This window comes from Haemorhous mexicanus, chromosome 11, assembly GCF_027477595.1.
Source record: "Haemorhous mexicanus isolate bHaeMex1 chromosome 11, bHaeMex1.pri, whole genome shotgun sequence".
NCBI lineage: Eukaryota > Metazoa > Chordata > Aves > Passeriformes > Fringillidae > Haemorhous > Haemorhous mexicanus.
The window spans coordinates 21,968,415-21,990,562 of NC_082351.1; the positions used below are offsets into that span (position 1 = coordinate 21,968,415).

The 22,148-nt window shown below is 43.2% G+C and overlaps 1 protein-coding gene across 1 annotated transcript in view; it reads left to right on the forward strand.

Moving 5' to 3' along the window:
- The first annotated feature begins 858 nt into the window (after window positions 1-858).
- CNTN6 (contactin 6) overlaps window positions 859-22,148 on the forward strand; it is a 78,644-nt gene continuing 57,354 nt past the window's right edge. The window contains exons 1-2 of the mRNA XM_059856844.1: window positions 859-1,015; window positions 17,527-17,622. Coding sequence (XP_059712827.1) covers window positions 874-1,015; window positions 17,527-17,622 — 238 coding nt within the window. The 5' untranslated portion in view covers window positions 859-873. The remainder of the gene's footprint in view (window positions 1,016-17,526; window positions 17,623-22,148) is intronic.

Here is a 22,148-nt window from a genome sequence, read left to right on the forward strand (position 1 = left end):
AACGAGAAAGGCTGAGGAGGTGGCTCTGATATAAAATCAGGAGAAGAGAACACCTGGTTGTGTCATTTTAGAATTGCTGACCACCTAAAAAGTGGCATTACCAACCCCAAAACTTGCAGGCCTCAGTGGCTGAGTCCTTGATCCTTCCTTTGGCCCCAATGTGAGCGAGGAAAATTCAACCCTAGCATGACTAATGGCAAAGCCACAAAAATTCCCTTCCTGAAACGCATAATATTTATTTTCTTTGAAAGAGAAATTGTATTTTGACATCTGTAAACATCTGGGTAATGTTGCAGACACAATCCATTTTCTGCTTAGTGGACTAACGGGGACAAATGAAGATTTAAAACAGCAGCGTTCTCATCATTAAATGATCAGTCTCAGACTCACTGCATAAAAACTTCCCTCCCAGCTCCAGTTCTGCCCTCTCAAGTGCAATCCTTCCTCATCTACATCTCCAAAGCATTTTGGTTGCCAAAGTCATGATTAATCGTTTGCAAGGGCTGTAAAGCAAATTCATATCATAAAAAATAATGTAGTTGTAGACAAGGTATAACCCCCCCTCTGGTCTGAATGGATAACTTTGTTTGAATAAGTTATAATTACTTTTTGTGGACATTTGGGTGAACGCTGGTGACTGAAGTAAAGATTTTCCAAAGAATGCCATTATTGCTATCATTATGATTGATGTAAGAAGCAGTGGTGTGTGAAAAATGATCTAATTTTGTGATATTTAACTACATTTTTATCATTACAGGTATGCTACAGCACACTATTTAAGATAAATATGAATAGGCTCTGTAAATTATAAGCATAATTTGATTTTTTTCCCCTCAAAGGTGGAAGCAAAATGGCACAGATATTGATCTTACCATGAGTTATCACTACAGGTTGGTTGGAGGCAGCTTGGCAATCAATAACCCACATAAAAATCAGGATATTGGAACATACCAGTGTTTGGCCACAAATTCATTTGGAACAATTCTGAGCAGGAAGGCAAAGCTCCAATTTGCATGTAAGTTGGGAAGATCATATTTATTAGAGCATTATTTTCCTATTAATTCTGCACATGGACTGTAATTTATTGGGTAATTAAAGGATCATTGGGGATTCTGTCCAAAAGGTTCAACTTCCTTCTGCACTGCTTATTCCAAAAAAACCCCAAAATGTTCCTAGCAAATATTAATAACAAAACCAGACATCTGATGGCTGCTGCCCTCGGGAGCCAGAATAAAAATCAGGAAATTGAAAGGTCAAGGAAGATGAGCACAATTATCTTCACTTAATAAAGGTGCTCTCACTTTTTAGGACAGTGGTTTTGTTGTTATCCCGCAGGTAGCTTCAGCTGGGGGGTGGAAATTGTTGCAAAAAGTTGAGCTTTGAGTTTTCTGTAGCTAATGAGGTCTAATTGAGACACAAAACCATTGTTCCCCTAATTGGCACGCTGATTTTGATTTTTTTTTTTTTACATTACCAAAGAAACACTCCTTTTCCTTACACCATGTGCAAAAGTGTGAGCTGCTCTCTGAAATATTTCATATTTCAGCTCCCTCAGGTGGAGCACGTTGTCTGTCTTGAGATGATTTAAAGTTTATTTCATCTTTGCTCCCCGTTTCACTCCTTCACAACTTCACAACCTTTTCCACAAGGTTTGGACGCAGTGACCGAGTTCTGTGAATGCCCTGGGGAGGGGGGGAACAACAGTGACAATCAAAAATCTCCAGATATTCCCTCCAGCCCTTCTTCTTTTTCTCAATGTAAAGCTCAGAGCAGTCTGTTGCTGGGAAAAAGCAATTGTTTTCAAAGCTCATTAATAAAACATGTGACTAAAGCCAACCTTGTGTCACTATTTCAGACACCAGCAAAAGGATTAATTATTAATCTTGTTCCATTTCTCAGAGCAAACCTCGTGTCACAGGGGTTACACAAAGGAGACATCAGAGGTCAGGCTGGTTCACAGAGTGTCTTTCAGCAGGGCTGATCAAAAGGTGTATCACTGGTACCTCATTTAATAATGTTTTACCCTGAATTTCTCAAACAGCTTTGATTTCCAAGCTGGTCAAAGGTAAAAAAAAAAAAAAAAAAAAAAAAAAATTCATTATTTACCACTTTTTCTGCTGAAACATTTTTTCAAGCCAGACTTCCTGTGTGGAAAATGTTTTTGAGATTTGGAGGCGAAAGTTGGTTAGTGACAGAACAAATTCCATTTTAGAAAGGGGCAAGAATAGACAGCCACCTCAAAATTGTCCATGGAGTCTGTAATCCCCAAGGAACCAAGGCAGGCCAGGCAGGGAGCTGGGGAAAAATCTAAGGAAAGGGAATATCCTTAAATGAAGGCAGAAACAAGGTGTGAAAAAAAAAAATTGAAAAAAAAAGTGGGAGGAAGAAAGGAAAACCAGGAATATCTGTGAAAGAAAGAAGGCTCTGGTGATTATTCAGCATTTTATACCAAGCAGTTCCTTTATTTAAGCTTTATACCCCCACCCAAACACTTCCCAAAGTTCCTGCAGGGAGCAGATCCCAGAGCTGGGTCTGGTTTGCCCCCAGCCCTCAGCCTGCTCCAGTCCTCCAGCTCCAACAGCACCACAGAATCCTAAATTCATCCCATAATCAAGCACTGCACCACTTTACCAGTAGTGGTGACAGACATTTACCTCCTTCCCCATGGGGAAGAGAGAGGACAGACAAATCAAAGGCTGTTATTTACACTGACAAGCACAAATTTACAGGAAAATGCTTCAATTTAGCAGCATCACTGCAGAACTGGGAGTTTTAAGTTGTCTTACAATAGGAAAAAACCCCACAGTACATGGAAAACGTCATAATGACCTGATGAGAATAGTGGAACAAATTACTTTGAAACTCTTATTTCACAGTCAACATTTCCTTGTTTCTTATTTTCATGTTGCCATCCAATTTAATTCTTTGTTTCAACCAATACTTCAGGCTATATCTTAAAACCCAGGCAGGCAGGCAGGCACGTTGCTGTGATGACACTTTCATTCAACACCTCACAAAATGGGATTTTTCCCTGGACTGGAATGCCTGGCATATTATTGCAATCTCCCTGATAAAGAATTGAATCAAACCTATTATCCAAGCACCAGGGTTTATGTGTATTTGTCTCTTTACTACAAGCTAACTAGCTCTGAGTTGGAGTTTGAATTAATGATACCTCCAGAAACCTATTCAACATGTCAACTTAATATATAAAAAATACTTTTTTCCTCTGTTCAAGATAGGAAGTTCTCCGAGAAGCAAAATAAATGCGGGGCGAGATTAGAAATATGTCTTCAGATTCAGCTGGAGTTTGGTGCTTATCCTCTATTAAAACCAGAGCTGTCAAAGGAAAGCTGCAGGAGGAATATTGTACAGAAGGCAGTGGCATAGATTATTAAAGCTACAAGCTGAAAATGAGAGGCAGTGTCAGGGAGAGGGAGCACGTAAATGCATTAGGGGGATGCAAGGATGGCAGGCCCTCGGCATGCTTGCACGAGGATGGTTTTGTCATAAATAAACTCAAAAGCTCCCCATAAATCCTGCACGTCTCCTGCTCCCCTGCCAGCAGTACATTTGCAGCAGCCCACGTGTGTCTTTGCAGTTGTTGGGGTGGAGGTTTGTAAAGCTTTGGTGTCAGGCCTTGGCAGCGCCAAGCACAGGAGCAGGGTCCTTGTCCTTGTCCTTCTCCAGGCTGGGGTCATGGCCTGCCACCCACGGGGCTTCTCCCCTGCCAGGTCAGCGGTGACACCCAGCTCAAGGTCACCTGGAACTCTTCAGCTCAGCCTAAAATGAAGTCAGAGGTTTGGGAAGCTCATCTTGGAGCTAGGCCCGACTCAGCTTGAAGGAGGAGATGAGGACATGAGAGCTTTTCCTTCAGCTTTTCCACAGCTCAGAACTGTACGGGGATAGAATATAAGAAAATAGAGATGGTGTAGAAAGTAATCTCAGCCCTAAGGAGTTGCAGCAGGGCCAATGAGCAAAGATTAGGAACAGGCCTGACTTTACCAGGCACAGCTGTACCCAGTGAGAAGAAGAGTGTTATAAAAGAGTGGGGTGGCTGGGTGAGAAGGGAGCTGGAGTCAGGTGGCTGCTTTGTGAAGGAGAAAGAGTCAGTGCTCTGAGGAGCTGCCCACGAGAAACACCAAGCAGGTGTGACACTCTTGAGGTGGCTGCTTTGTGAAGGAGAGTCAGTGCTCTGAGGATCTGCCCACGAGAAACACCAAGCAGATGTGACACTCTTGTGATAAGGAGATAACAGAATGGAAGCCCTGAAATCAGATGACCACACAGAATCAGTTCAGGATTTTAAGCTGCCCCAGGGGAAGTTTAGTCTGGACATTAGGAAAAAGTTCTTCACAGAATGAGTGGCTGGACATTGGAATGGGCTGCCCAGGGAGGTGGTGGAGTCACTGTCCATGGAGGGGTTTAAAAAAAGGCTGGATGAGGCACTCAGTGCCATGGTGTAGCTCATAGGGTGGTGTTAGGTCACAGGCTGGAGGTCTTTTTCATCTTTAATCATAGAATCACATAGAATCAATCATAGAATTAACAGGGTTGGAAAAGACCTTTGCGATCATCAAGTCCAGCTTTTGCCCAGTCCTCCTTGCTCATAAACCATGTCACACAATGTCACATCTACTCATTTTTTGAACACTTCCAAGGATGGGGACTCCATCATTTCCATGGGCAGCCAGTTCCAAAGCTTGGCCACTCGTTCAGTGGTGAAATTTTTACTAAGGCATTTTTCTTGAAGGCATTTCCTGTCTTTAAAAAAAAAAAGACAAAAACCTGTTGGGGAAAACTGCTTCAGTATGGCTTCAACCAGAACTTTCTCCCAAGGCACACAGAGGATTTGCTTTAATTATTTCCTCAGTTTTAAGCAAAAATAACTGTGTGCAAACAACTGGTCTTGAGGGAAATCCCTGTAACAGGCTGCATGAAACAGCCTGTCCAAGCCTGTTACTTGTTCTTTTAGTTCTCAGACACATCTATAGCAGAGGCATTAAGGGATATGCAGGAGAATTAAGAAGTGCAATTAAACAAACCAGGATAAATAAAGGACTCCACAATGAAAAAGAATCAAATGGAAACCTAATTCATAATTATTCAGGGCATAAACCCAGAAAATTCAGTATTAATTGAAAGCATCTTGTTGCTTAGGGATCTTAAATTAGATTCTCAGTCAAATTGTTCTACCCTTGATGATGTAAGTCATGATGATTGCAGCTTTCTCAGACCTGGAATTTTGAGAAACAACAACCACAATCTAATTTCCTGCCTAGAATTGGTCACTTTGCCCTGAACCACACAGAAGGGCACACAGTGGAGCCATTAGACCCTGCATTTTAAAGTTCCCCACAATGCTACAGACCCAGGGAGGATTTCTCCTTGGAGCTTTTGGGCTCCAACCACATTCTCCTGGTTTTCAAAGTGGTGCTCAAGGGCTTTGTTTGGTGCTTATTCCCAACAGCATTTTCCAGACACTGCCCCCCTCCCTGCTCTTGGCCAGTGATGATGTGCTCACAGCAGTGTGGCTGAGAGTGACAGTGCTGGAGCACTTGGGATGAAATCTGCAGCTCCCAAGAGCTTCCATGTGCTTTTTGTCAGAGACAGAAGACACAGTTTTGCTGAAATAACAAATTAGAGGCAATAATTGCTCCTGGACTGAGTTTTTGTCATTCCGAAACACAAAAATAACAGCCCATCATTAGCATTTAACCATTTCAGGGAGGAATATATTAAACCAAATCAAACCCATTTAGTGTTTGCTGGATGGTGACAGGCTGAGCTTTAGCAGAGCCCTGTTGGAGGGGCTGGCTGGGAGATGCTCAGCCAGCATGAAAGCCCACTTTTCATCTGATTACTTCATCGTGTTATTTACCTCTGAGTGCACACAAATTACAGAAACATCACAAAGCAATCCAGCAGCCTCAGGATGTCATAACCCTTTTCACTGGCAGTGTATGCTTTGAAACAGAAAATGGAAAAATCAATAGGCTTGGATCAGATAGGCTGAATTTGCAAAGTCTGGACATGCATGAATTTAAGGCTAAATGGCACCTACACTTCTGGCTGGGCTGTGTTGTGGTGCTGTGTGTGTCCAGAAATCCCTCTGTAACAATTGTATTTGATTAAAAGGTGTGCTAGCTGTTGTAACTACCACCTGGAGTAAAGCTCTCTGGGTCTTTAAGCTGATTGTTAATTCATCACAGCACACAGGGGCTGGAATGCTGATCAGGCTCCCTGGCAGATGATTGCAGGAATGAACTCTGGCAGTGCCTTTCTTTCTCAAAAGGAGGCATAAACTGCTCAGTTCAGCACTCAACAGGCACTCAGGGATGACCAGATGATAACTGAGGAGCAGGAAGCAGGAAGAGCTCAGCTTGCCAGTGCCAGGAAAAGTTCATCATCAAAAATACATCCCCAAAAGTTTGACTTGGCTTTCTAAATTCCCTTTTCCCCTTCAGGGACGTGTCAGGTGAAACCATAGAATTGCCTCTGCCTACAGAGAATCATGGAATGGCCTGGTTGGAAGGGACATTAAAGATCATCCAGTTCCACCCTCTGCCACTTTTCACTGCCCCAGATTGCTCTAAGCCCTGTCCAGCCTGGCCTTGGACACTTCCAGAGATGAGGCAGTCACAGCATCTCTGGGTACCCTGTGCCAGGGCCTCAGCACCCTCACAGGGAGGAATTCCTTCCCAATATCTCACCTAACCCTGCCCCCTGGCAGTTTGGAAGCTATTCCCCCTTGTCTTGTCCTTCCAGGACCTTTCCAAAGTCTCTCTTCATCTTTCTTGTAGCTCCCTGCAGGCACTGGAAGGCCACCATGAGGTCACCCCACATCTTCTCTTCTCCAGGCTGAACAATCCTAATTCTCTCAGGCTCTATCCTCATTCTAGCACCACTCTCTACCCTCCACATGCTGAGTAATGCACTGACCCCACCTGTTTTAAAAAAGTGGCTTTCTATATAATCCTAGAATGGTTTGGGAGGGACCTTGGAGCCTATCTCATTCCAACCCCACTTCCTCTGATACAGAAACACACCTCAGCTGCAGACATGTGGAAAATCAGCCACAAAATTCTCCTTTGCACACTCTTCACAGCCCTCCTGGTGATCCTGGTAACACCTCCCAGTCTTCCCTTCAGCTTCGGAGGGACAAATGCAACCTGCAGTGGGAACATTTGCTGTGGATCGATCCTGTCTGGAGGATGGAAGTGCTGCTGTCATCTCTTCCATATGTCACTAAACAGGCTCACAGCTCAAAATTGCCTTTTGGACTTTAAAGCACAGGTAGAATCCAATAACCCTGCAGCAGCAGCAGCAGCAGCAGCAGCAGCAGCAGCCACCCTCCCTGGTGTGGGGAGCTGAGGGCCAGCTTCTGAGCAGAATGAGTTACAGAAAATAAACCCTGTGTTTTGTCAAAATTCTGCTTGGAGTGGAAAGAAAGAGAACTTTCATTTATCACTTCTGATTGTTATGGACACTCTGCTCCAGCTCTCTCTGCAGCAGTTCCCGTGGCAGGAGACCACACCGAGGTCTTTGCTTAATGGATGCTCTCCATGGAGCAGACCCAGCAGCCTCAGGCTTGTTTTCCTTTTTTTGCCCCTTTGCTTCACAGAGTTTCTTCAGAAAATCAGGAAAAACCTGGTGAGAACCACTGTTGTAAGGAATATGACATTTCCAGGAGTAATAGCCCCAAGTCTCCCAGCTGTCTTCACGGGAGAAGTGCTCCAGCCCTCTGATCAACTTGCTGGCCTCCTCTGGGCTGGTTCCAACAGGGAGGGCTCTCTAAGGGGTCACTGTCCTGCTCTACCCACCCCAGCTGGGGCACTGGGCATCCTTCAAGGCCTCTTTGAGCAGAACACATGCAGAGAACCCTCTGAAGTGCTGCAATTTAATCACTCCAAGACCAAAACCACTGCAAGACCTCTCCATGCTGAGCTCATCTCCCCGCTGAGCTTCCCACTGTTTATTTCTTTGCAGAATCCTGTGCACACAGAGCCTCTCACAGGCTCCAGGAAAAGCAGGAGCCACCACTCAGCAGGGATGAAGCAGGAAGCCTGGAAGGGTTTCACCTGCCTGCTGACAGGACAAGGCAGGCTGATAACAGAACTTCTATTTTAAAACTCTGGTATCACAAGAATGGGATTATGCAAATCTCCTGACATTCCTGAAGACACAGAGAGCAGCCTGGAATCTTAAAACCAGAAGATATCTCCATAAGGAAGGGGGTTTGCTTTCTCCAACATTCCCTCTTTTAGTCTCCTCTGCATTCTCAGGGCCCTCATGATGTCCATTGACACCGAGTGTCCTGTTTATTTTAAATTGTAACAGGGCCAGGCACATCAGAAATTCCACTTTTCTGCCCCTCCAATGCTTTAAACATCTCTCTAAGAGTATTTAATCACCGTGTTCAAGGCTCTGCTCTAGCAGCACTTGGTTAAAGCTGCCTTATTCCAGGTTAGTTCCTTAGACTTTTATTATAAAAGGAGGTTTTTTATCTGTGAAACAGAGATCTACATTGCAGAGAGGTTGTAAGGAGCATTACAGGCAGCAAACCAGGCAGATAAAGTAGCAATGGGAACATAGAAGTATTTGAAGATTATCTTTTAGTTCTATATTACTTACTCTTCTTTAGGTCCTTTAAAAGTGTTTATCCTAAATCAACCCATTGCCAGTTGTATTGGAAAAGCAATATATGTGATTGAGATATGGTGGGGAACAAAGCATCCACAGGTCCCGGAGCTGATAGATTCTGATTGATAAAATTTAATACTGGGGAAGGATAAAACCTGTCTGTGTTTGCAGTCTAGATCTGCTATTTTATCTGCTCTCCTTTCATTACAGACAAGATGATGTAGATTCCAATACATTATTGAGTGAAATATCCACAATGTTCACATCAGATTGTTCATTTTTTGGTGTGACAAAAAAAGTTATGGTGGAGGTTTGCAAGAGAAAAAAAATACTAAATTATTTGGAATAAATGATTGGCTTTTTTTTTTTTCTTATAAAAATAATGAAATTGATTGATCAGTTATTTTTGCAGTGAAGGTTGGTCCTGTGTAATGTTTGAAGGCAGCAGATGAAATGTCTATTCTGTAGCTGATACTGGAGAACAGTGTGCAACATTTGGACTTTGCATGGAGTGAAGGAATGAGGTCACAGGTGTTGCTTTTCTCAACAGCAAAACCACATCTGGCACAGAGAATGCACTGAGCTGTAAATATCCATTTCTAAATGCTACAGCAAGAACAAATAATGTAACCTAGACCTGAAATCCCAGTGACAGGATTCACATCCCAAAATCCCCCCATCGATCGCTCGGGTAAATCTTAAAATTCCCATTGGAAGGAATTCTTTGGGGGCTTTGCAGCTGGAATGAGGGAGGTAAAGAACGGGCTGGGGGTAACTCAGGAGAGTTCTACAAGAAGTAATTCTGTGCTGGATCAAGATCTTCAAAGGGCTGGGCAGGAGTTTGGGAAGGGCTGAAACGGGCACGGACATTGTCAGCAGGGTGTGAGAGCTCTTTCTTCCCTGCCACTTTTCCTCTCTTCCTTGCCATTTTTTATTGAATGTATTACGATTATTATTGATTATTGTTTTGTTGGTAGAAGCATTATAGAAAGAATTATTTGCCTTAGGTGGGACTGTATCCATCAGAACCCAGGGCAGGGATGCCAGAGGTGCTTCCTGCAGGACCAGGGTACAGCTGCGTGTCCCAAACAACATGGTCAAGGTCTGAGGGAAGGGAGAAGTTCCTGAACCATCTCCTCCTGCAGTTAAAACCAGATTGCTGTGGGAAATATGAGGGAGAGAGGGTTTGGTAAGAATTAACCCCCTGCCAAAAGGACATTTGCCACAGCAGCCAGGGCCATGTCCCCTGGGAGTCAGGAGAATCACTCTAGTTGTGGCAGGGAGAAATCCAACCCTTGAGGTTCAGCCCAGGGAGAGAAATCTGTCTTTAAGAGCTCTCCAGTCTGGAGAAAACTCCTGCAGACGGCGAAGTGACTCTGGTGATGACAGGTGACAAATGAACTGTGCCGTGACAAGTGAGAAAACTGTTCAGGAATATGAAATATTTAACCAATATTCCCTCTGTGCCCCTCCCTGGGAGAGGGGCAGCTCCTCAGCTGTGCCTCTGGCCTGCAGATGGGCTTTGGAGCAGGAGCCCTAAGGCTGTGTCAACACTTACTGCTCAGAGCAAGTCCTGTGCTCAGCTCAGAAGAGAAATTTAATATTTTATGCTGCTAACTCTGTAAAAGCAGGGGGAAAAAAAAATAACAAAGGCCAGATGTAGACCAGCTCTACAGCTTCCCAGCATATGTTCATGTGCTCCGGGTTTGTTGGTGCATGAACAAAAATCAAGCCAGCTCAGGGTTTTTCCCCCTCTCACCTCACCCTCCCTGTTTAATTTAATTGTGACCTTCCACTTTCTTCCTCTAGAGAAGCTTGATATTACTTTGAAAAGGGCATTTTCACTCTTTAATTGAATAAGACAATCAGACTGTGGCAGAAATTATTGTTGCCCACCTTGAAAGTGAGTGCCTGGATTGGCCATTCAGATCATTTAGGCTGAATTGAGGACCCGGGGCCTGTGGCCATCCTGAAGTGTAAATCACAGGTCCTTGCCCTTGGAAGATCCAAAGTAATTTAACTAAATAAGGAAGCACTGCTGAAGGTCTTTGGATGATTACACAGCTAAGGACAGGAGCAGTGATTGTGATTTTCCCTCTCTTTTTGACAAGCAGCTCCATCAGGGAGTTTTGGGGGTCATGGCAGCTTTTCCTTTACCCTGTCTGGGATGCAGGGCTCCCCTAGGGTGGAAATGAGAACAAAAGTGGGAATTCCAGTGGATTTTTAACCTGTCCTGGTGAAAGGAGACACTCAGGCATTGCCCAGGCTGCTCCTGGCTGACTCAGCTCCAAACCTTCCAGCCCTGAGGCGTTAAAGGCTCACCGTGCTTCAGATGGAGCAGGGGAACTCAGCAGGTGTTGAGGAGAAAATCCAAGTATTTAAAAGGCAGGAAATGGGAAACAGTAAGCGGCTTTGAGACACCTTAATTAGAGATAACACCACTCTTAATCTCGGAATTGAATTCATAGAAAATCAATTAGAACATTTAAAAAATTGAGATTAGATGCTAACGGGGAAAGATTAATGTATTGACAGTATTATCCAGACAAAGGAACTGTCAGAGGGTTTGTTCAGCAAGTTTAGAGCAGTTTGGAAAGCTGAAAAAGAGAGTTTACTTTGCAGTGGAAGTTGGAGGGAAGGAGATTAGCCATTCCTTTGGGAGATATTTGGAGAAAGAAGGATTTTTCCAGAACACACCCTGTAGTATCCAGGCTGCAAGAGACTGGTGCTCATCTCCTTCAAGGCAATTCAGTGCAAAAATACTCAGGAGTAGCAAAGAACAGGGATTGATGTCCAGGAGGGGTCTGGGATGGGCTGGATAGCTAAAAGGGCTTTAACCCCAAATTTTTTGGGCACAGCTAAAAGGGCTTTAACCCCAAATTTTTTGGGACTTCCTTTTTGTGAGAGAAGAAATAGCAAAGCCAAAATCTGGAAGCACGGGGCCTTCCAGAACTTGAGATAATTTCAAAGAGTCAATTGGCTTCATTTTTATTATCTGTAGTTATAACAGACCTAAATTCTCTGATTCAGGCACCAAATTCAGCCCCAAATGGGGAGCTTAATTCATTTCAAAGGAAGGTAACTGATTGTCAGCTGCTAACACAGGTGCTGGAAACACTCCCAGCAAATCCTAACCAGGAGCTTCCCTGGAAAAGTGCTGAGCTCTGCACCCCATTTCCCTGTGAGGAAACTCCTGTTGTGCTGCATCACTGCAGGAACACCTCTCCTACTGCAATATTTCACAGGCTCTAAGAGACACAGAAGGAGAAAAAAAAAGGGAACAGAAGTGATCTATCACAATTTGACACAGGCACATGGAAATGTGAGGAATTGTATTGATTTGTCCTCAGGAGCGTGGCTAATTTGTAAGGAGCTCTTACTCCTCATGCCTTAACATTCATTGCACATTTCAATACCAAGTAATTACAACCATTATATTTGGGATTATGTAATGACAAAACATTTATGAGGGGAAAAAAAACCATCAAAAGTTCAAGAAAGCATGAAATCACATTAATTCAGATGAACTGTGGTAATTATGCAAGGTGATAAATTGGAGTTTCTCTAATTGTCTGAAACCATTTCATATATTAAACCACCCAAGTTTCCTTGGTTCCTTGGAGAAGTTCTGTGCTCCTTCTTAGGATGGACTGGTTTGGAAAGGGTGGATTTGGGTGGACTGTCCCTGAGCAGGTTCAGGAATTTCAAACACAGTTGGGAGGTTGAAATGAATGAGTTCCTGCTTGTCATTTGGTTTTTGTTCCCATCCAACATATTTAAGAAGCAGTTTCCTAATCCCAGGAAAACTGACCTTTCACTCTGTTGTGCAGTTAAACTGCAACTCCAACACCTGTAAGGCAGTTTTAAATTAAAATAAACCAAACAAAAAACTCAGATGTGTGGGTAATAGTGGGGAAATTAGAATAAATATATTAATGAGCAGTCAGCAGCTGGATGTTACTTGGAGCAGCCTGGTCTAGTGGAAGGTGTCCCTGCCCATGGCAGGGGGTGGAACAGGATGGGCTTTAAGGCCCCTTCCAACCCAAAGCACTCTGGAATTTATTATTATCTCTATTATTAGGAGCTTTAAAACATTAAGGAATAAATAGTAAATGGCTGAACCTATTAATTAACCTATTAATTAATGGACTTGCTTCAGCAGGAAAGTTTTCTGTCCACCACTTCCATTTTGTTGCTGTCTCCAGAGACCATGTTTTCAGGCAAACACCTCCCCCAGCCTGGGTTTGCTTCTCTCACTGGCAGGTTTGTGCTCAGCAAAGTGACACCCACGGTCCCCTTCATCCAGCACTGATATTCTTCTCAACCTCTGGTTTTAGTCTGTTCAAAATCGACCTGGAAGACTTTCAGGCCATAAATCAGGATACAGGCAGGTTGGACAGGGCTTGGAGCACCCTGGGATAGTGGAAGGTGTCCCTGCCCGTGGCAGGGGTGGACTGGGATGGGCTTTAAGGTCCTTCCAACCCAAACCTTCTGCAATTCCATGATGACATCCTTGACCCCAGAGGGTAAAGTTGGGTTACACCAGGTGAAAAATGCTCGGGGCCATTTCTTCTCCCCACTCCTCCCTTCATTCCCAGCGAGGAGCTGTCAGCCTCCTCCACCTCAAGAATTCCTGTTCCCATCAGAGAAAGCCATTCCCAGACTGCACCCCACAAACTGCCATATGTTTGGGGTGCTGTGAGCACAGCCCCTCCTCGCTCCAGCAGGAGATGGGGCCGTGCCACACGCAGCTGAGTCCTTGCATTCCCACTCTTCCCTGGGAAGGATCACTTGTGCATCTGAGCATTTTGCTTGGCCCCCACGACCTCATTATCACATCCAACTGATTAATCCTGCTCTACCAAGAGCAGTCTGCCAACACGCACAGATCCAGGGGGAAAAAAAAAAAAAAAGTGTTTTTTTTGTTAAAACTCGCAGCTGAGAGAGCAATGGAGTGTGAGGGAACTCGTTGTTCTTCAAGTGAGATAAATACAGACAAAGAATGAAAGGAATTATGTAGGAACTAGGTGATAATTTATTTATAGATCTCTGCAGAAACACTGAAGTTAGCAAATATACCATCTGTTAAATAGTCATCTTATTCCTAAGTGCATATTAGCAATCTAAATGTGTGCCAAACACCTGATCTTAGCCTTCTTAGTTGATACTCTTTTTGACAAGCAACATTCTGCTTTATTAGGTTATGTCATGTTACGTTATAGAGCTGTGCTAGGGAACAGGAGCTGGAAGAACACAGAGCTTGTGCTCTCCTGGTGTAAATCAACACCCAGGGCAAGGAGAAGGGGCTTTGACAGCAGCCAGGATTTCAGAATAACAAGAACAAAGTAGAAGATCTGCATTTGTATCTTCAGGTAATTTTTCTTTTTGCTATAGATATGTATACACCTAACACATTTCAAATTGCAATAAATCGTTGGAAATGCAGCCCCACAGGTTGGGAAATAGATGGAGAAATCTTTGTGGCAAAGACAAACATAATTTCTGAGGGTCCACCTCTTCCCTCTCTCATGCACCTGGACTGCAAAGCAAAAGTGGATTATTTCAGAGCTCATTACTGAACCCATTTGAATGAGGTGTCACCATATTCCATGGGAGATGCTGCCTGCCTGCAGGAGGAGTCCAATGAAGATGAAAACAGAAGCAACACTGACTCTACTGATGAATTCTCTTCATCTCTTTTGCCCTGGTTTGCTCTTTCAGAGGTCTGGGGTTCTTTTGTTCTTCAATGATTCTTTATTACAGAAAGAGGCACCGAATAAATTCACTTTGTACAATTATCTATCAAAATCAGTCAAAGCAAAAGATCATTTCTGGTTTGGCCTGGGAAATTTTGGGGAGGTGAGGGCTTCCAAAGGATGCAGAGTGATGAAGATCTCGGAGTTAAGCAGCACAATGAATTTTTTAAAGAAAATGTCTTTTCCTAAAGGCCTTTAAAAATTGGGTTAAATAAGGACATTGCATATTTGTCCCTGTCATGGGCGAGATGAAAAGATTAAATGATGATTTATGTGCCTCCACAGCTGCTTTTTTATACCTATGATTAATAAGCATAAAGGGATGGAAATCTCCTCTCCCTCACTGGAAAATCCGAGTTGCTTTGTATATCAAAACTACAAACAGGCCATGAAAGTGCCCAAACTCCTGCCTACGGATTTTGATCCTCAAGGCTGAAAAGTGGAGATTGAAAAGGCACAGCCAACTTCATCCCCACATGGATTCCACTGAAAGGGAGTGGGTTTAGATGGGATATTGGGAAGGAATTTCTCCCTGGGAGGGTGGGCAGGCACTGGCACAGGGTGCCCAGAGAAATTGTGGCTGCCCCTGGATCCCTGGCAGTGCCCAAGGGCAGGCTGGAAGGGCCTTGGAGCAGCCTGGAAGGTGTCTCAGGGGTGGGGCTGGATGAGCTTCAAGGTCCCTCCCAACCCAAAGTTTTCCATGATCCCATTATACAATCAGAAATGGCCCTGCTCCCTGCAAAACAGTGGATCCCTAAGAGATCTCATCCTCCTGCTTTTAATTATTCCAGTCAGGGACACTCATCACGCTTTTAATGGAGAGACCTGGACAGGTGACACAGCACCTAAAATGAGAGTAAAACTGATAACATGACATATTGTGTCATTAAACTAAAAATTGCTACTAGCAGCTCATTACTTTCCAAAATCTATTCCCATTTCAGAGCGAGGTATTACCCAGTTAATTCTCAATTGTCAGGAAAACCTTTCCCTCCTGCTGCACTGCGCTACCTTGATTTTTTTTCTCCCTCCTTTCTCAGGTGTCTCATAACAACTGAAATTTTGTTCTCAGCAAAAAAAAAAAAAAAAAAGAAAAAAAAAAAAAAGAAAAAAAATAGGGCTGATTTCCCACAGTGAAAATATTGGGAAGAATTACTTAGAGTGAACAGATTTTCCATACTGCCCCAGAGTTTTCTCTAGTTTTAAGGAGAAATTGCAATTTGTTTCGTATTAGCAGCTGAAGAAAAGAGATAGGAAAGGGAACTGCGACCATTTTTACTGTTAGTGCCTGAATCCTGAAAAAAACCCTGAATTTTTGCACCTTTCTAATATTTTTTTTTAAATTTAATATAATAAATATGGGAATTTGAGGATCTTTTCCCTCCTTGTCCCAGGGCACAAAGCCCCAGAGCAGGCACCCCAAGCAAATCTTGACAGGAATTCCAACGTCCACTTTTCCACACAAATATTTGGTGCTGGCCTTTTTCCTCTCAGAAAACAATTGCCAGGAAAAAAAAGAAAAAGTGGTAAAAATTCTCAGATGGAATTTTCAAAATAAGTAAATAAATCCACAAATTCAGAGACTGGACTCTAATGAAGCCAAGCCCTAATTAATCATATTACACCCATCTACTATTTTGTCCTTTATTTAGAATTACAGGATGGAATACAACTAAATAATTTTTTTTTTCTATTTTTCTTGGTCTTTCTTGTTTTTTTTCCCCTTGGACTACCCATAATCCAAGGCAGAGCTGTAGCCAGCAGGCAATTAAAAGAACATCAGAGTTTAAAACCCTTTCCCCATGTATTGACAGCCCCCATCTATTGTGCTATGACAGCACCAGGAGGTGCCACAGGTGCTTAATTCAATCCAGCCCCCTCTGAGCAGACAGTGGCTTCATAGGAGACCAATATCCAGGAGATGAAGAGGAGGAAAAGAAAAATTAACTGTGTAAAGTTCAGCTAAGGGGGAGAAAATTGATATATTGACATAAATAGCTGAGGCTGTACAGGTAGTAATCGTTATTGCTCTGACCAACGAGGGCTGTTTCTCTCTATTGAACTCTGGCTCAGGTTGGTGTTCAGCTGATGAAAAATGGAACAATTGTTTGAAACAAGAATCTGCAGCAAGGTAAATAAAATGAGCTTAGGGCAGGCAGTTTGCAGCTCTGTGGTATAAAGAGGTTTGAGGGGAAGCTGGTATTTATTGTGTTAAAGCATATTTTGAATTAGTTTCGAGCAGTCATTTCCCAAATGGCTCCAAGAAAATGGGAAGGCTTCTCATTAGGATGTGAACTGGATCAAAAAGTAAATAATCTTTTTTTTAAGCACATCTATTCTGTCATGTTTTGTAATTGAATTAACAGGAATCAAGCTGATAATTCTTCAACATCTCAGTGAAACATGAGGAAGCAGCAGGTGAAAAATAGACATTAAGAGCTATAAAAATCACCTGTGGGAGATGGGCACGGACAGGAGATTCCCCAATGGAAGTCCTCTCTTCCTCCCCTCTAAAACCAGTGCTAAAGCTCAAGGCAATTCAAACATATCCAAGCACTGCAGCCAGTTTGGGCCAGCCCAGAATCTTCAAGAAAACAACATATTTTTATCATCATTGAAACCTACACGCTGTGGGAGTCCTGCTGATCTTTAATTATCACTTGTATATATAGAACACAGCTGTTCTCTATTTCTATAGAAAAGGAAACACTACAAAATGCAGTTTTTGTCCAACTCATGTAGATTAAGTCTTGCAAAATCCAAAAAAATTACACTGGAAAAAGTAGTGGAATAAAAAACTGGCTTTGCAAATAGAAATTGCAAACACAAATTCCCAAAGTTGCAGTAGAAATGCTGCAGGAATAAATATTATAAATATTTTGTGAATGCCAAAGGACTCAGTAATGGTTGGATTGAGGAGCTGGGAGGTCTTTTCCAGCCTTAATGATCCTGTAATTCCACGACATCAGGCTGGACAGGCTATTCTGGCATAAAATATCTCCATGAAATTAAATCCTGCTGTCCAACACGGGACTGTTCCCGAGTTAATAAATTGGGTAGACTGGGATGCAGGTGGGATAAATCTGATGGACAATAACCAGGCCTTGTTTTCTCCTTCTCCCTCAAGACCTGGAAAACTTCGAGACCAGACCGAGGAGCCCGGTGTCAGTGAGAGAGGGACAAGGAGTGGTCCTGCTCTGTGGAACTCCCCCCCACCACGGAGGTACGAGGGGACAGCCTGAGCAGCCCCTGCTCTGCCTCAGGAGGGCAAATTCCCTGGGGGATTAGCACTGGGATTTGCTCCTGCATCAGTTACCGGGGTTTACAACAAATTTCGATTTTGTTTCTTCAAAGGATGCTGGGTTCATGCAATTTTAGGGCCCTTTATTATTATTTAATTATTATTTTATTGATTTATTAATATTTATAGTTTTATTATTTTAATAATTTAATTATTATTTTATTTTAATTTCATTGATTTATTAATATTTATAATGTTATTATTTTCATTGTCATTATTCTATTTATATTATTTTATTATTTTATTATTTTAATAACTTTATTATTGTATTTACATTTTATTAGTTGATTTATATTTATTATTTTGCATTATTTTTATTATATATTATTTTGGTATTTTAATAATTTTACTATTATTTCATTATCACATTTTATTTATTATTTTATTATTTTATTCATATTTATTACTTTCTAATATATTCAACATTATTTTACTTATGTAACTTCACTATTTTTATTATTTTATTATCATATCAGGGAGTAGTGCTGCCTTAAGGAGCAGGGACAGAGGCCAGCTGGAGTTAAGAGGGATAAAGTGGATTTTTATTGAAGTGCCTTCCAAGGCCACGCCCTGGCAGTACCAGTGCCACAGTCCTGGCTCTGCCCAGATGGCTCCAAGATGGATAAAGTGAATTTTTATTGAAATGCCCTTAAAGGCCACGCCCTGGCAGTACCAGTGCCACAGTCCTGGCTCTGCCCAGATGGCTCCAAGATGGAAGCAAGGAAGGGCTTGGTCACAAGAGCTCTCATTTTTATCAGTTTTAGCCCATTTGCATACAGAAGCCCAATTAACAGCTTCAAATGATGAAGTTTCATCCTCCTTGCTGGCTTGCCCACCCTCCTCTTTTCACGTTGTTCATGCTTTGGGCCTGAAGTTTGAAGAGATTGTCCTGGAGTCCCCAGCTGGAACGGGATTGTTTTGCCTTCACCACCCTGTGGAAAGATCCCAGGAACTCTTGATCTAAAGATAAAAGCTGCACACCAACACTGAACAGAAAAACTGAAAAACCAAGGTAGAAATTTAACCTGTCATTCCTTGGGGCACAGCAAGAACAGCATGAAGACTCTGCTGACATTCCTGATTATCCCAGGGCCTTGGTCCTCATGGAATGGCAGAAAAGCAGCCCTCAGCAATTCCTCCTACACCAAAACCCCTCCAAGTCTGCATGGAAAGGCTCCTTTCCCTTTTAGTGCTTGCTGCTGCAGTGCCCTCGTTTGAATCCTGCATCAGGATTGGATTTGTCATGAAGGTCTGGGTTCTGCTCTTGAATCCCTGATTTTATCCCTTCCTGATAATCAGAGAATAATCTAGATTGGAAAGGGCTTCTGGAGAGGTGAGCTGCCTGCTTAAAGGAGGGCCTAGATCAGGTTTCATAGGAATTGTCAGTGCTTCAGATGGGGAATGGAAAGGAGTTTTCTGATGAATTATTTGGGGGTGCTCACCATAAACCCCTGAAGATCTTCCTTTCTGGCTGGGGTAAATCCAGGTGGAAATTTTACCCAAGTAAAGCAAGTATTTATTAACAGAGGGGAAATATCAATGGCAAAGTTGCCAAATTGCCTTGTTCTGCCCTTAAAGAATGAGCAGCTCTTGGATTACTCACCTCCTGCTTCTGGCAGCAGTGACCACACTTCCACAGGAGCTGCAGCTTTCCATGTCCAGCTCCCAGCAATCCTCAATCCTTCTTAAAGAAGCAGAGTTATAAGCCAAACTCCCAGGAGAAGGCAAATAGTGATGTGGAAAGAGGAGGCAGTATTTCAGAGAGGGAGAAAACCCCATCAATCACCAGCAACCCCTCCAGTCCTGGGGAGAGGAAGTGTCAGCTCGCTGGGTGTTTACAGCCACACCAAAGGAGGATATAATCAAGGAGATGAAGTGAAACAAGGTCCTTAAGGGCACGAAAGGCTTCAAAGAGTTCCTCAAATGTATCAGTGGGACAGGCAGAAAGACAACACATCCATCCTGCAGCCACTGAACTATCTATTTCCCTCCTGCTGCAGGGTAAAATTATGATTTGACAAATAGGAAGGAGGGGAAGAAAACATTCAGAACAAATAAATAGTTACCAGGTGAGCTCCCCCCAGATTAATTGAAGTGACAAAATGGTATCCAGCAGCAAAGCCTTTCCCAGAGTGCTCCTGCAGCTGGGGCTGGGAGCTGCTGGCCAGCCTGGAAAATCCATTCCCTGCAATAACAAGTCCCCAGAGAACAGAGCCTGGGTCCTTTTGTCATCCCTAAGCACTCTGCTCAGGATCCAAAATTACATACCACGGGGATGGAGTACGTGGGGTGAGCCATGACAAGTCAGAGACTATTCCAAGATGCCTGGGAAGTCGTTCTTGTTGAAAAGGATTGTGTATTTAGGGTTTCTTTAATTGCAAGCCTTGCCTCCACCTCACCATACCTACAGGAGGAAGGATTACAAACTCTGCTGCCAGCTCACTTTACAAGAGCTGTGTGCAGCATTTTAAATGTGTCAGGAATTAGAGAGATGTCAAGGAATTTGGAAGATAAGCCCTACCAGCAGGGAAAGAGTTGCCTTTCCTGTGATGTAATGACTTGAAGGAAGACAGGAACCCTCTGTACAGCAGCTGTTTGAAGCAGCTGCTATTAATATAGGAAATTTGAAATAGGAAGCTCTGGGTAAAACCTCCTGCCAACCTCTAAAAGCCAGGATAACAATAGAAGAAGAGGAATAGAAATAATAGAATGGAAAACAAGGAGGGTTCATTAATTCAATTCCTCCCCTATAACATCAAGGAGATGGAATGAGAGCTGCAGAAGAGTTTCTACCACCCGTGGTCTCTAGGGAAGTGTCTCACTTCTCTTTCTCACATTGCCAAGTTTGTCTGGTCCTGCACCACAGCACTGGAGTTAAACCTCCTGCTCACAGGGAAACTCTGCAGAGCTCCTCTGGACACTCAGCTGCTTATCAGACACCTAAGTGTTGGTCCACGGTCAAAAATATTTAAAATATTTAAAGCTCAATTGGAATTAAACTTAATTTTCCAATAGAGGTGACAAGGAAAGATGTGCTGCTTCTTTTTTGTGTGCTGGTTTCTTAGCTGAGAGCACTGCTAGCCTATTTTTGTACAAGAGAAATGAGTGATTCATTTAAATAGAGGACAAAAATATATTAGTCAGCTATAAACCAAAAACAAACAAACAAACCCCACCAAGCAAACAAACAAATGTACAAAAAGGCTGCTCCAGCAGCTTTCACATCAGCTTTAGAGCATCTCAGAGAACAAAAAGAGAATTCTATATTGCTGTGAACTAATATTAGGACTTTCAGGACTGATCAAACACAAGCGTGAAAGAAAAAAACACCCACCCAAGTTTATACCTTAGATCAATTAGGACATTAAAAATTACAGTTAACAAACAAAAATATCTCAGCCTGTAATTAGCTGTTAAAGCAAGAGCAGGGCTGCCCCGGGTTGCCTGACCCAGCCCCTCCTCACTCATTCATGCACTGCTGTCTCTGGTTATTTATGAGGCTCATTTCCACACCTTGCAGAGTTCAGCTCTGCCACCCCTCTGCTTGTTAGAGAGGCTCAGCAGGGCAGGGGGGACCAGGTGAGCTGGATTTTTTCCTCAACCTCCTCCCAGCTCTGCTTTAAGTTCTTTAGGTCAGCCCTTTTCCCCTGTGTCATCAACATATAGTAATATTTTACTAGTGAGAAAAAAAAAAAAAAAAAGTGGTTTCTAGAGAGCTCTGAGGTAGGGAAAGGCATGGAGGCAGGAAGTTGGAAGAAGCTTTAATTTCTGCAGCTACACACGAGCTTGACCTGCCTGTGCTTCAGAAGCTGCTGCCTAAATGGTAATACTTGACACAAGACTGTGAGGTGGACTGTTGTTCATTTATTTCCTCAGAAGTGAAGCCTGATCTAAAGGCTGTTTCCTCGGAGCTGGCTCCCTGCAGAGCTTTAAGGAAGTTGCTAATCTTGTTAGGAGCAGCAGGATCACTCTGCATTTGCATTTCTTGGTGTGGAGATGCTGCCAGGGCTGGGAGTGGGACGGAGGCTCTGGGCTTTCCTGCCTGCTGACTTTGCTGCAGGGAGGATACAGAAACCCCAAAACACTCCTGAGGATGCAGGAGCCCCCTGTGGACCTGCTGGGGGATGGTAAAAATTCCTAATTCTCAGCCTGCAGAAGGCTGGGGAGGGAGGTGAAACGTGGAACTGGGTGTGTGCAGAGGATGGGGGGAGATGAGAAAGAGCCTTTGATTTCTGCATTTTCTATTAAAGGCTGCACTTGATGAAGTGCAGATCTGAAAGGGAGGGTTTGAAGGGTCTCTGCCTCTACAGAACTCAGTCCAGGGCTGGGAGTCCCTTTCTCTCTGCTCCTGTAATCTTTAATCCAGCTTTCCCACAGCTCCAGGGGGAGGGAGAGCCCCCTCCCCGAGCCCAGCCTGGATCCAGCAGCGCTGATTTGGGTTTGCTTGG